The sequence below is a fragment of the Nannobrachium achirus genome, assembly GCF_963921795.1.
Source record: "Nannobrachium achirus genome assembly, chromosome: 10".
Taxonomy (NCBI): domain Eukaryota; kingdom Metazoa; phylum Chordata; class Actinopteri; order Myctophiformes; family Myctophidae; genus Nannobrachium; species Nannobrachium achirus.
In genome coordinates this window covers 6737182-6751622 of record NC_137819.1, presented here as the reverse complement: position 1 = coordinate 6751622, position 14441 = coordinate 6737182, and the positions used below count along the sequence as shown (strand labels likewise).

General features: G+C 43.2%; 1 protein-coding gene across 1 annotated transcript in view; it reads left to right on the top strand.

Moving 5' to 3' along the window:
- LOC308292371 (NACHT, LRR and PYD domains-containing protein 12-like) overlaps positions 1–14441 on the top strand; it is a gene marked incomplete at both ends in the record, with an annotated part of 41171 nt that overhangs the window by 9299 nt on the left and 17431 nt on the right. Inside the window, 4 exons of the mRNA XM_080734684.1 lie at positions 2434–2534; positions 2993–4844; positions 6599–6775; positions 13716–13892. Of these exons, the coding sequence (XP_080590810.1) occupies positions 2434–2534; positions 2993–4844; positions 6599–6775; positions 13716–13892 (2307 nt within the window). The remainder of the gene's footprint in view (positions 1–2433; positions 2535–2992; positions 4845–6598; positions 6776–13715; positions 13893–14441) is intronic.

The window sequence follows — 14441 nt, the reverse complement described above, 5'->3', positions numbered from 1 at the left end:
TAAAGCATTGTATTTGGGATTGAAAAGCTTCACCTTGCAGGGGGGGATTAATTATTAGGCTATAATCCATATTGCATTTGAATGTAAGCCAAACACAGAAGACAGAAGTTAATTTCTTTCTCCAATCTCCAGCCTATACGGCCGCGGTGCTCTCTTCTTGCTAGATCAATTCATGGTTCAAACTTATTTTTATTCTATAGCCTATTTTTGCACTGGGACGCGATGCGCTGATTATGCTGTGATGAAAGCTGGAAGCTTCATCATTTGATTAAAAGCAGAGCTCCGAGCGTCAAGTCATCGTTTACGGTGCCGCGTGAAGGGAAAAAAAACACAGCTACAAATAACACATTGCATCAGCGATCCTTTCTGAACCGTTATGTGTTGTTACATGAAGACTAATTCTTGTAAACTCCATTTGTAGGTTCAGGGTGAGAAAGAGAGAATGACAACGAAAAGAAGCGACGAGCAGCAAGCAGTCAGACCCTTATAACTCAGAGTCAGTGTGGCGGTTGCCATGTCTGCTAATTATAAGCGACTCTGGGCTTGATTTCCGTAAAGTTGCTTTGTAGGTTGATAGAAGGTGGTTGCGTTTTATTTGTTGTGAGCTTGTAGATCGGCAATTTTCAAGTAGCTGATGTGGTGATGCATATAGTTTTAAAGCTTGTGTGGCCTAGATAATATCACTTTTTGGTGCTTATTTTTGTACACCTGGTTGCTTATTTTTCTCGCAAAGTCTGGCAACTGGTCTCTCATGCCGCCACAATGGTTTAGTGAAAACGCTGTATGTTACGGCAAAGAGTGCGTGTGAAAACACCCAAAAAAACAAACTCGCAAATTATTATGCAAATTATTTTGCCGAAAAAAATCCGGAACTGCAATGAAAACATGCCTTATGACTTATGAGTGCAGTTTGTGAATGAAGTTGTATAAATCACAATATTGTCTTTTCAAAAAAAAAGATAAATTCTTTCATGAAAACTGGAAATGATGTGAGCTTGTTAGTTTGTTTTAATCCTGTTAACCTTTGACAAGTTGAAGTTAAACTATGAAACAACGTAGACGAGATAAATCAAGAGATCTATTGCTGTGTTATTGTTTTGTAATGGGACAAAAAACACAAATGATCTTCACATGATCATTTTATTAACATTGTTTTCCAGAAGTCTTCACCACAGAGCAGTGTCTCCAACACCCAGCTGTCTGTCTGTGAAGAGTGACCGGTCAATGGGAAATCGTCCTGTCTTCAGTGAACCTGGACCTCCACTCACACAGTATGTCAATCCTCCTATACAATATACAACACTAGAACATGACAAAGTGATCTCAATCATCTCACGCTACGTTTACAAAATCTACACATTACTATAAAACAAGACATGTTCATATGCATTAGTTACTATTAAGTTGGTGTTCAGTATTTGATTCTGATTCTGTCTATCTGGAATATACATTATTATGCAACAAATGATGTGTGTGTGTATTTATCTATGTAACAAACTATGACATCTCTGTTCTCAATTATGTTCATGTCAGGGACCTTCAAATTAATGCTTTTGTCTGCAGACCACTATCTGAAAAATATTTTGTGGCAATGACCTCCATACAACATTTTTTCAAGCAAAAAAGCGGATCTACAAGCTCACAACAGGTTTGCATAGCATGTTGTGAGGGTGTTTATCTGCTTTCATCAAATAACTGATGTCTATTGGTTTAAAGTAGTTCAACTAATCCTGACTATATACCAGTAAGACTCCCTAATCGGGAGATAAGCGACAGGTTGCTTATCTTAGAACTAATATCTATATATGCAACAAACTTTGGAATATCTGTCTGTCTGTCTGTCTGTCTGTCTGTCTGTCTGTCTGTCTGTCTGTCTGTCTGTCTGTCTATACTACAAACTACTTTTTCTTCTTTTATTATTTTTTTGTTTCTATTGCTATTTTGTGTAGTTTTTCCTGTTGTTTCAACATAGAAGAGCCCAAAACAGATCACAAACAGGTCACCTGTCCTGCATTGGGCCTGGTTGGAGGTGGTCACCCTAGAGGTCGCATGTCACCCTGAGGCGTCTTACTAGTTATCTCTTCCAGACTGTAGGCCAAGCGTCCGTCCGTCCGTCCGTCCGTCCGTCCGTCCGTCCGTCCGTCCGTCCGTCCGTCCGTCCGTCCGTCTGTCTGTCTGTGGCTAATCCAGAAAAACTGCTAGTTCGGCAAGAGCCTGTGCTTGTGCACACTGCCAATAAATGGTGCATTTATATAACACCTTTGTCCAAGGTGCTTTACATACAGTAGAGTAGATTGTACATTTGGTGTTAATGTGGCTAAGGTATGTTTCAGGCCTTGGAGTGATATTGATACATATTGATACATATTATTCTTATACGTAGCCCTATAAGTCATTGTCTATATTCATGATACGTTGTCTTCTCCTTCACAGAGAGAGGGAGAGGAGTGGTCGTGTTGTGACAGAGCAGGCGTCCAAGAGATCCAGAACCACACCTGGACTGAAGACACCCAGTCACACCAGCAGTGGACACAGTAAGACTGGACACAATGTACATTAATTAACACAGTTAATAACTGAAATGTTTGAAATGTTTGAATTGACAGAAGACATTGTCAGATTAAATGTCCACAATGTGTCATCAGTATCCATGTTTAAATAATGATGCTAAACATGTATCAACTCTGTATGAAAACCAGTGATCCACTGTTGTTTCTTTTGCCTGTTTTTCTTCGTTTTATTAACCACTTAAACCCCTTATGTTGTTTAGTGGAGACCGTCAGGGCTCTATACTAGTGTATTTTCTGTTCTCACTCAATATGAATTATCTTTGCTGAAAATAGCCGAAGCTTACAGATCAGCTTGTAAGCTTGTAGATCTGCTATACGCTGTTGTTTAAGTGGTTAAATTAATGATTTGCATACACAGCTGTAAGGATGTAAAGTTATAAATTCAACTGAATGTTTAAAATGTCTTCATTGTCTTCTCATAGCAGGTGTCAGTCCGCAGGAGGTTCTAAAGGTTTATAAGGTTGGTTTGAACCGTCTTGATCGTGTGACATACGTCACTGAAGTGCCCTCCCTCAGCAGCATCTACACAGAGCTCTACATCTCAGCGGGAGAGAGTGAAGGGGTTAATACCCAACATGAGGTCTGGCAGCTTGAGACAGCTTCCAAGAGGAAGACCCTTCATGACCAACCAATCAAATGCTGTGACATCTTTAAGCCCCTCCTCCTTGGCAGAGACAAACCCATCAGAAGAGTTCTGACCAAGGGCATCGCCGGCATTGGAAAAACATTCTCTGTGCGTAAGTTCACTCTGGACTGGGCAAGGGGTTTGGAAAATCAAGATGTCATTCTCCTGGTTCCCTTCTCATTCCGAGAGCTGAACTTGGTCAGAGATGAGCAGCACAGTCTTCTCTCACTGATCCATCGTTTCCACCCAGAATTAAAGAAGGTCACAGCAGAGCAGCTCGCTGTCTGGAAGGTTGGCTTCATCTTTGATGGTCTGGATGAAAGCAGGTTTCCGCTGAAATTTGAGAACATTCGCATTGGTTCTCATGTCTTCCAAGAGAATGACATTGTTTCTGATGTCACAGTGACATCATCAGTAGACTTGCTGTTGACAAACCTCATCGAGGGGAATCTGCTCCCCTCAGCCCTCCTCTGGATAACTACCAGACCTGCAGCAGCCAATCAGATCCCTCCTGATTGTGTTGACATGGAGACAGAAGTACGAGGGTTCACAGACCCCCAGAAGGAGCAGTTCTTCAGGAAGAGATTCAGTGATGAGAAGCTGGCCAGCAAAATCATCTCACACATGAAGACATCAAAGAGCCTCCACATAATGTGTCACATCCCAATCTTCTGTTCCATCACCGCTACCGTTCTGGAGGACATGTTGAAGACAGATGAGACAGAACAGCTGCCCACGACCCAGACTCAGATGTACAGCCACTTCCTGTCGGTCCAGACAAAGAGGAAGAATCTGAAGTATGATGAGACATATAAGGAAAATAATAAAGACAAGAAAAAGAAACCAAACAAGAGACAGAGAAAGAAGCGGCAGCAGCTCACAAAGCTCATGGAGAAGGACAGTGAACTTCTTCTGAAGCTGGGCAGGCTGGCGTTTGAACATCTGGAGAAAGGCAGTGTCATGTTCTACCAAGAAGACCTAGAAGAGTGTGGCCTTGATGTGAAAGAAGCCTCGCTGTACTCAGGAGTGTGCACAGAGATCTTCAAAGAAGAGACTGTTCAATGTGAGAGAAAGGTCTACAGCTTTGTTCATCTGAGCATCCAGGAGTTTATGGCTGCAGTCTACCTGTTCCACTGTTTCACACAGAAGAACATGAAGGTACTGGAGACATTCCTGGGAGGAGGAGGACCCTCGCTGACCCTGGAAGACTTCCTGTACAGAGTCATGAAAAAATCCCAGAAGAGTAAAAATGGCCACCTGGACCTCTTTGTCCGCTTCCTTCATGGCCTCTTACTGGAGTCCAACCAGAGTCTGTTAGGAGGCTTACTGGTTCAGAAAGAGAACCGTCCAGAGAGCATCCAGAGAGTCATCAACAACCTGAAGAAGATGACCACTAAAGATAGCTCTCCTGAGAGAATGATCAACATCTTCCACTGTTTGATGGAGATGAACGACCACTCAGGACTTCAGGAGATCCAACAGTACCTGAAGTCAGGGGACAGTCTGTCTCCATCCCAGTGTTCAGCTCTGGCCGCCCAGCTGCTGATGTCAGAGGAGGTTCTGGATGAGTTTGAACTGCACAAATACAACACAGACGAATGGGGGCGATGGAGACTGATCCCGGCTGTGAGGAACTGCAGAAAGGCTCGGTTAGTAGTCATGTGAATAGAAACATCCTAGAGTCAATCTGCCATTACAGTTAACATGTCTTTAACTAGAAACTACGTTTGACAAAAGTTCCAATAATACTTCTGTGTAACAGTAACTGGTGGTATTTTGTGTACGTGCAAAGTTCACAACAAAGCAGAGAAAAAAATAAAATTCAGGGAAATTGCAAGTGTGGTTGCCGTGACGCGAGTCACGAAGAATCCTCTGGGAAATTAATTCTGTCTTACCCTTTATATTAGATACTGTGGTGTTATTCATATTAGATACTGTGATGTCATTTATATTAGATACTGTGATGTCATTTATATTAGATACTGTGATGTCATTTATATTAGATACTGTGACGTCATTTATATTAGATACTGTGATGTCATTTATATTAGATACTGTGATGTCATTTAGATACTGTGATGTCAAGTGAAACATGACCAAAAGCTTCACCTTTCTGTTGTTCAGCCGTCCAACCTGGATAACATTACTCAGAAAGTTTAGAAAACACAGCTTCACTTTGCTGGGAAAACATTATCTGAGTGAATACAATAGTGTGTTGCTATAGCAACCACACTAACTAAACTAAGAGTGTAAAATCCCTGCTGGTTGAACCCACCAGACCAGTGGTTTGAACCCACTGACACTCAGTAGTGGAACCTAAAATAAAAATCACACCCAGCGTGAAGTGAGTGGTGCCTTTTATGAGTTAATTACAACGTCTGTCCGGACAGATTTACACACAAAGCCAAATGTAGGAGTGGTTAGCACTGCTCAAAAAGGACCAGATCATTATTATTTTCAATGGGTCTCTTTCACTCAGCTCTTTACATTTCTGCTATATTCTTTACTATAGGTTTGCTTCTAAATAAAGAGCCACGTCTGATTCATGACAGGCTGTGTAAAGCCTTGATTTGTGGATCTCAGGTTCATCAGATGATGAATTCCACCAAATCAAATGTGCCTTCATGTGTTCATCATTTGCATTGTTCTCTGTTTAACGCCATAAAAGACAACAGGAATATCCAACGTTAAACCAGCTTCACTGTGGTGAAAGCACTCTGTAGTACAAGTTCAAAGGCATCAGATCTATAAGCTTACAATGCTTTGCATAGCAACACCCTGGCAGCTTGTAGATCTGCTTTATTTGGAAAGCGAGTCCCTCATGCGATGTAAACAACAATAAGCTTTGTGATGTGACAATAAATAATATTATATACATAATAATAATAATAATACCTGTTAATATTCTGTTATGTTGTTTGGGTCCAAAGTGTTGTGCCTGGCGGCTGAATAAAACTGCCATTACCAATGCTGTAGTAAAGCTGAATATCTCTATGGACAACTTATAAACAATGTATGTGTGTCGGTGCTCCGCCTCGAAGCCAGATCAAAGCCTGCAGCTGTGGCCCAGTTTGAGGAGACAGGGATGAGAAATAGAGAGACTGAATGCTGGTCTCTAGCAGCTTGTTTGTAAAGCTTTTACACAGTTTAGGCAGTAAATATGCAATGTAGTTCAGTCTTCATTTCACACCTTTAACTGCTGGGTGAAATCTTTCATATCAAAATTGTTATCTTCCTCCGTACAGTCATTCTGTGCTGTCAAGTGGTGTAGTTTATTCCACACTCTTCTCCGCTAAATACTGTTTGTCTGGATAACTAGATAGGAGATATTTTATTTAACTCCCATGACAGTGAACTATGTATAATTTGTTTTGATAATCTCTTATTTAATCTGCATTTACAGACTTGTTGGCTGTAACCTCAGACAGACAGAGGTTGAAGTTGTGGCTTCAGCTCTCAGCGCTAATCCTTCCCATTTGAGAGAATTGGACCTCAGTGAAAACAACCTGAACGACTCAGGACTACTGGAGCTGCTCTGTGAAGGACTGAAGAGTCTGCACTGTAGGCTGGAGATTCTACAGTAAGATACATTTACCTGATTTATTTAGTTATTTCTGTTTTATTATGTATTGTATTATATGAATATAATATGAATGCTGTGGTGAGAATGTATTAATAATCTTGATATCATGGTAACCCAAGGCTATGTGCCTGAGTAGACGTTAAAAAGACCCCAAACATGTTTGAAAGTGAAATATCCCTTTAAGGTGTAATTATAGGCTACTTGGTCATACAACGGGGTTGTGCACCGAAAATAGCTGATCTACAAGCTCATAATGCAGCGAGGATGCACTGCTTGTGAGCTTGTAGATCGGCTAGTTTAGACACGCGAACTGTTGTAGCTACGCCACAGTTATGAAGCTTTACCGAGGTACGCAACAGATCAATAGATAATCAATAGCCTGCATCTACCTACTGTACCAATCAATTATCATTCTATTAGCCTAGGCATGAGGTTAGCAAATTATTTGGGGGGTCCCCTGGTGATTAGCTCAATGTGAAACATTGTTTTCTCACTCAACAATAAACAAACCAACATACAGTATAAGTGTATACAGGGCATATTAAGGGAGCACGGTCCCATACCGAGCTACCGAGGAGTTGACCCGTAGCTGGACCTGGCTGACGCGCAGTTGGTCTGGTTGATAGAATACCGTACTGTTTGTTCAACTTCGCTGTGTGTATCAATGTTTAAAAGAAACGATGCAGGCGGCTTCTTCATGCAATATGGTACATTTATTTCTCCACCGTGCATAACTCATCAGGGTTCCACAAACGGCTCCAGTGAATTAATAGATCAAAAGTTTAAACAAACAATTCGCGCCACAGCGACTTAAAACACAACAGGTAACTTGCGGTCAAAAACCGTTGCCCTTCCGGGTCAAAACCTCCCAAAGGTGCCCGTGAACTTGACCCTTTTATATTGTACAGCGCCACCCCATGGTCACACAAATTCATGAGCAGGTTTTAATGATTTGGCTCTTACACACCGGCCCCTAATTGTTGAGGCCGGCAGCCGAAACAATTCAAAAATAAACAAAACAAAATAAAGAGCCAAAACACATACACATTTCTTGAACCAGACAGTTACTGAGCTTTCAATAGTTCGGTCCTTTAAGTCTGCAATTTCACGGAACGTGCCATACTTTGAAAGACCTCCAGATCCCTGCCATGTTCTCATGCAGGCTCTGCAGCAGACTCTGCAGAGAGGTCACTTGCACGTCGCTCCTTGACACCTCTGCTTCGAGGCAACCACTCTCCTCAATAAGCTGCCGGATGCACTCGATGTGAATCTCCTTCGAATTCATACACTTGTATTCCTCTGGAGCTGTGTCTTTCTGCCAGCTCACCAAGACTTGAGTATGGCTTTTCCGGTGTTTAATTTCTTCTTCCAGAATTTTCGCAGCCCACAGCATGCCGCTCTTCTCATTCGCCTGCTGCCTCGTCATGATGTCAGACTCAAGCTTACGCACCCTGGCCTGGGCCTGTTGAAGCTCCTCCTCCATCCCGTCCTTCTCTGGCAGCATCTTGTTGATCTCCATCAGGATACTCATTGTCTCCGTATTCCTCATCAGCTTGTCGTGCTGAACCAGTGCCTTGGCCGAAACCTGCCTTCTCTCCTGCTCTACATTCAGGCCGTCCTGCACTTCCTTCAGTCCTCGCTCTACGTGCTGCACCCTCGGGCGGTGATGCAGGCTCTCTTCCTGGGCCACCTCAAACTGAGACTCTGCAATCTCTTCCCCCCAGTGCACAAACCCGAGTACCTCCAGGCCTTGGTTTTGCGATGTTCCCTCTTCAGTGAGAGAGATGTTCATGGAACTCTCATTGGCAGCACATTGCAGATTAGCAACCATCTTGCTGCTCCTGGTCTGGATCTGCTCATGTGGGAGTGGGTCCTGTCGTTTCAGCTCCTCAGAGTGGGTCTCCAGTTTTGACAGCTCTTCCTTGAGGCTCTTGTCCTGCACCTCCCAAGACACCCTGGCGGTGCACTGTAGCGGTGCACTGGCTTTCTGTGCCCTCTCCTCCTGAAGCACAGACAAACCTTCCACCTTTTCTAAAAACCTAAGGTCTTCTCTGGACCTTTCCTCAACCTTCACAGGTACCTCATTTAAGTCTTGATTGTACTGGTTGGCCAGCATTTCTTCCAGTCTACCAACTGCAATTCTGTTCACCATGGCAGAACGAGATTCTGCCTCCACACCACCACTGTTTCCACTCAGTGGTCCATTGACGACCCAACCCAGCACTGTCCTTATCGCATACGGGCCATTCTCGTGGCTGTTACAGACCTCCCAAGGTTCCAATAACTTGGGAGCGCTGGTCCCGATTAACAGGTCGACATCTGCCTTTAAGTGTGGGATGTGTACACCGGACAAGTAAGGCCATTTGGCCAGTTCCTCAGAAGTCACCACATTTTCAGCAGTGACTGGCATTTTCTTCTGAGTTAGAACTTCAGGCAGAACATAGAAGTCGTTGCTGTTCAACCCAGCTACCTCCAGCCCCATCAAAGAGTAAGTTGGCACAACAGCCTCCTGCCCCATTGTGCTCAACAAGATGTTAGTTCTTCTGCCCTTAAGGTTCAAACTCTGCATTAGATGTTCCGAGCAGAACGTGGCTGAGCTACCGGGGTCCAGGAAGGCATATGTTTGGATGATGTGATTTCCTTTTGCTGCTTTCACACTGACAGGGAGGATGGGCAATGCACACTGGTCATTACCGGCCCCTGTATGTCCACATGTTTCCTTTGAAGTTGGTTGGTTATTGGATGATTCCCTTGACTGTTCTGAAGATGGTTTGATATGAAGCACAGTCGGGTGAGTCTGACCACAAAGTCTGCATGTCAAGCGACTCTCGCAATGACGACTTATGTGACCAACACACAAGCATGCAAAGCACACTCCCTTTTCCATCAGAAAGGTTATCTTCTCCTTGTGAGTCTTTTCCTTAAACAGTTTGCAGTCCTCCAATGAATGAATGTGATCACAGTAAAGGCATACCACTTCCTTGACATTCACTGAATTTGATGTTAATATCAGCTTCTCATCACTCTCAGGCAAATCCATTGATGTTAGTGTGGTGGCAACAACATTTCCTTTTACTCTGTTGGATGGATATGCACTGAACCTTGTCAGAGCCTTGGTGCCGCCACCCCCACCAGAGGTTGGATCCTGGATGTCTCCAAATAGAGGGTCAGACAAAATACTGACATGTCGTTCCACAAATGTAACGATGTCCCAAAAGTGAGCCCTTTCATGTGTGTTTTCCATTATGCCGTGAGCCGTGGACCTCCACTGCTCCCTCATTTTGTATGGCAGTTTTGCTATAATAGCCCTCATGTGGACAGGCATATCAAGCTCCTGCATGTACTGCAGCTCCTCCATTGCGTTGCAGCAGCCACGCAAGAACAAAGCGTAAGCTTGGAGCGCCTCAACATCTTCAGCTTTTATTGACTGCCATGCCAAGGCCTTTTGCATGTATGCAGTCGCAATTTTATACTGGTTTCCGAAATGTTCTTGGAGAAGACTTTTTGCTACTGCGTAGCCACGCTCAGCAGCCATATGCTGGCAGCTACGGACCAATTCCTGTGGCTGTCCTCTTGTGAACTGCTCCAGATAGTATAAAGCATCTGTTTCGGTGGCCTTTTCCTCCACACCTTGTTCAAAGGCCTTAATGAATGCCCTATACTGGAGGGGGTCACCTGTGAATATGGGAATCTCCCTTGGTGGTAGAGACCTCAACTGTTGCTGCTGCACCAGAGCAGCAGTGATTTCATTTTGTTTCTCCATGATGCTAAATAGGGTTGTGGATTCCTTGGGACTGAATTGGACATTTGCGGATGGTTTCACAGGTGGTGTTTCCATTTTGTTTGTCTGTTGTTCCTTGTGGGTGTGGTTAGATGATGGATGCTTGACAGATGGTTTGTGCAATTGGCCATGTGACTTTGGTTTCACATCTATTGATTTGGTTGTTGGGATTGACAGTGGTGTTAGTTTATTTTGTTGGCTTGAATTTACAGGTTGATATGGGTTTGCCATAGGGTTTAATGCTTTGACGTTAACGGCCCTTTTCCTCTTTTCCTTTTCCAAATATGAGTTCATTGCCTTTGAAGGTGCTGTAGATGTACCGGTACTTTTATTCTCAGAATGCAACGCATCAATTTTTGCAGCCGTTGCAGCCAATTCCGCGTCCAACTCAAGTTGCTCTCTTCTCCTCCTGAGTATTTGCTCCTGTTCCTCCAAAGCATGTTTTTCTTTTAGAACGGTTGCACGGGCAACAAGTGCGGCTCTCTCCGCTTCAGCGATCCTCCTTGCGGAGGCCGTACTTGACTTGCCACTTTTACCGCTTGCTTTTGAGTGTTTACTCGAAACATTGGAAATACTGTCGTTCGGAGTAATACCATCATCAATTAAATTGACACCACCTCTTTTACCACCATTTTCATTCATTTCATTTGCAACCTGGGTTTCAATTACACCATTGAGTTCATTTGGAATTGGAACATCAGTTTCATCATCATCATTGCCACCTTCATCATCGTTACCACCATCATCATCACCAACCTCATCATCATCACCTTCATCATCATCACCACCGACCTCATCATCATCAACTTCATTTCGAGAAACCCACAAATTTGCATTTGACATGCATTCATTGTTTGACAACATTTTTGCTTTAAACCATATTTCTTGTTTTTCTTTTTCATCACTTGGCATAAACCCCAACATATTATCATGCATGCATTTTGCCTCATTGCAAACCTGGACCAGCTCGGTAAGAGCGTTTTGCACCTTATTTTTCTCATTATCTGTCATGAACCCTTGAATTGCACCTCTTAGTTTTGCTGCCATATTCAGCTTAGCCTTTCGTCCTGCTTGCAACCTTTCATATTTTTCTGCAAGCCCCTTTGCAGTCATTTTACCCACACGTTTTTCAGCTAAAATCTGAACCTTGTCTGTAACATCACCACTAGAAGCAGAGCGCACGGTGCGCACACGGGTATCCATGGTAACCTCTGACGCTGCTCGGCGCCCCTCCATAATAAATAGTCAGTGAGCAGCGCGACGCAACAAAGTCAGTGGAAAGAACAGTCAGTGGGAAAACGATGAAAGTCACACGCAAACGATAAGTCAATTGTCTCCTCTTCAGCAACCATGGATTTACGCTCCCCCAAGTTAATGTGCGCGCACAATATGAATGGCCATTTTTACCAGTAGCGCTACGTTTTTGCATACCTCGGTGCAGCCGTTGGGCGCCGTTGTGATGAAGCCGTCCACTACTGCTCCGCAGCCTGGCCCCGGATCGCCGCCGTCGCTCCTCCGTCCCCCGCGGAGGGATGGTGACGTTCCCGTTCTCCCGACGCAGCAGCAAACAGCACAATAGAATCCTCTTCAATCTCCGACAACACCAGCAGCTCCTCCGTTCGTCCTCTCGCGTCCCAAACGCAGCGCAGCTCCCGCAGCATACAAACTAAAGTCCAACTGGTACTTTAGGTTTTTGACTAGTATTAAGGGAGCACGGTCCCATACCGAGCTACCGAGGAGTTGACCCGTAGCTGGACCTGGCTGACGCGCAGTTGGTCTGGTTGATAGAATACCGTACTGTTTGTTCAACTTCGCTGTGTGTATCAATGTTTAAAAGAAACGATGCAGGCGGCTTCTTCATGCAATATGGTACATTTATTTCTCCACCGTGCATAACTCATCAGGGTTCCACAAACGGCTCCAGTGAATTAATAGATCAAAAGTTTAAACAAACAATTCGCGCCACAGCGACTTAAAACACAACAGGTAACTTGCGGTCAAAAACCGTTGCCCTTCCGGGTCAAAACCTCCCAAAGGTGCCCGTGAACTTGACCCTTTTATATTGTACAGCGCCACCCCATGGTCACACAAATTCATGAGCAGGTTTTAATGATTTGGCTCTTACAGGGCACATTTATAAAGGAACATTTTAATGACTTTTAGGACCTTTTTAAAACCAAATTGGACAAACTGTCAAATATTACAGAAGGAAGAGGCAAACATTGTGAAAATAGCCGATCTACAAGCTCACTGCAAGGCGTTGTGAGATTGAAGTTTGACAATTTTCCCAAGTGGAGTCAAACTAAAAACAACATGTTTGTCCAAGCTCCAGATTCAATCATTTTATTGCATCTGCCACAGTTCACCAGTTGAGCTTCTTTACTCTGTTAAAGGGTCATAAAACCATGAAACATTTATTTTATGTAAACATTTACATACATACATTTACAGAACAATAAGACACTTCTTATATCTGTGCATATCTTACTGCAATTCTTGGAGCTGATGTTTTCCTTTTTCTTGGGTTGACAGAAAAAAACTATTAGCATTTCATTGGATATTTGCTCTCTCTGTACCTTTGGTCTGATATTACATAGGCAGACTTTAATGTTCCCACCACTTATGGATGAGGAGTGGTTTCATCATTCTTATAACTCAACTGTCCAGCTGGTGGGATCATCACTTGCATTTCCTGGTTCTGTCTCTTGTCTCTTCACACATTGTAGCTTATGAAATGTTATAACATTGGTGGAAATGCAAACTAACGTTGTGTCGGTGCTCCGCCTCAAAGCCAGATCAAAGCCTGCAGCTGTGGCCCAGCTTGAGGAGACAGGGATGAGAATAGAGAGACTGAATGCTGGTCTCTAGCAGCTTGTTTGTAAAGCTTTTACACAGTTTACACTGTAAATATGCAATGTAGTTCAGTCTTCATTTCACACCTTTAACTGCTAGGTGAAATATTTCATATCAAAATTGCTATCGTCCTCCGTACAGTCATTCTGTGCTGTCAAGTTGTGTCGTCTATTCCACACTCTGCTCCGCTAAATACTGTTTATGTCTGGATAACTAGATAGGAGATATTTTATTTAACTCCCATGACAGTGAACTATGTATAATTTGTTTTTGATAATCTCTTTATTCAATCTGCATTTACAGACTTGTTGGCTGTAACCTCAGACAGACAGAGGTTAAAGTTCTGGCTTCAGCTCTCAGCTCTAATCCTTCCCATCTGAGAGAATTGGACCTCAGTGAAAACAACCTGAACGACTCAGGACTGCTGGAGCTGCTCTGTGAAGGACTGACGAGTCTGCACTGTAGACTGGAGATTCTAAGGTAAGACACATTTACCTGATTTATTTTGATCAATTTTGTTTTATTATGTACTGTATTATGTGAATATAATATGAATGCTGTGGTGAGAATGTATTAATAAGCTTGATATCATGGCAACTCGTAGACGTTAAAATGACCCCAAACATGTTTGAAAGTGAAATATCCCTTTAAGGCTAAATGCTACTTTGTCATACAGCAGGATTGCGCACCGTAAATAGCTGATCTACAAGCTCACAATGCAGTGAGGGCGCACTGCTTGTGAGCTTGTAGATCGGCTAGTTTAGACATGTGAACTGTTGTAGCTACGCCACAGTTATCAAGCTTTACTGAGATACGCAACAGATCAACAGATAATCAATAGCCTGCATCTACCTACTGTACCAATCAATTATCATTCTATTAGCCTAGGCCTGTGGTTCCCAAATTATTTGGGGGTCCCCTGATAATTAGCTTAATATGTAACATTGTTTTCTCACTCAACAGTAATCAAACCAACAAACAGTATAAGTGTTACAAGGCACATTTCTAAAGGAACAATTTAAATTACTT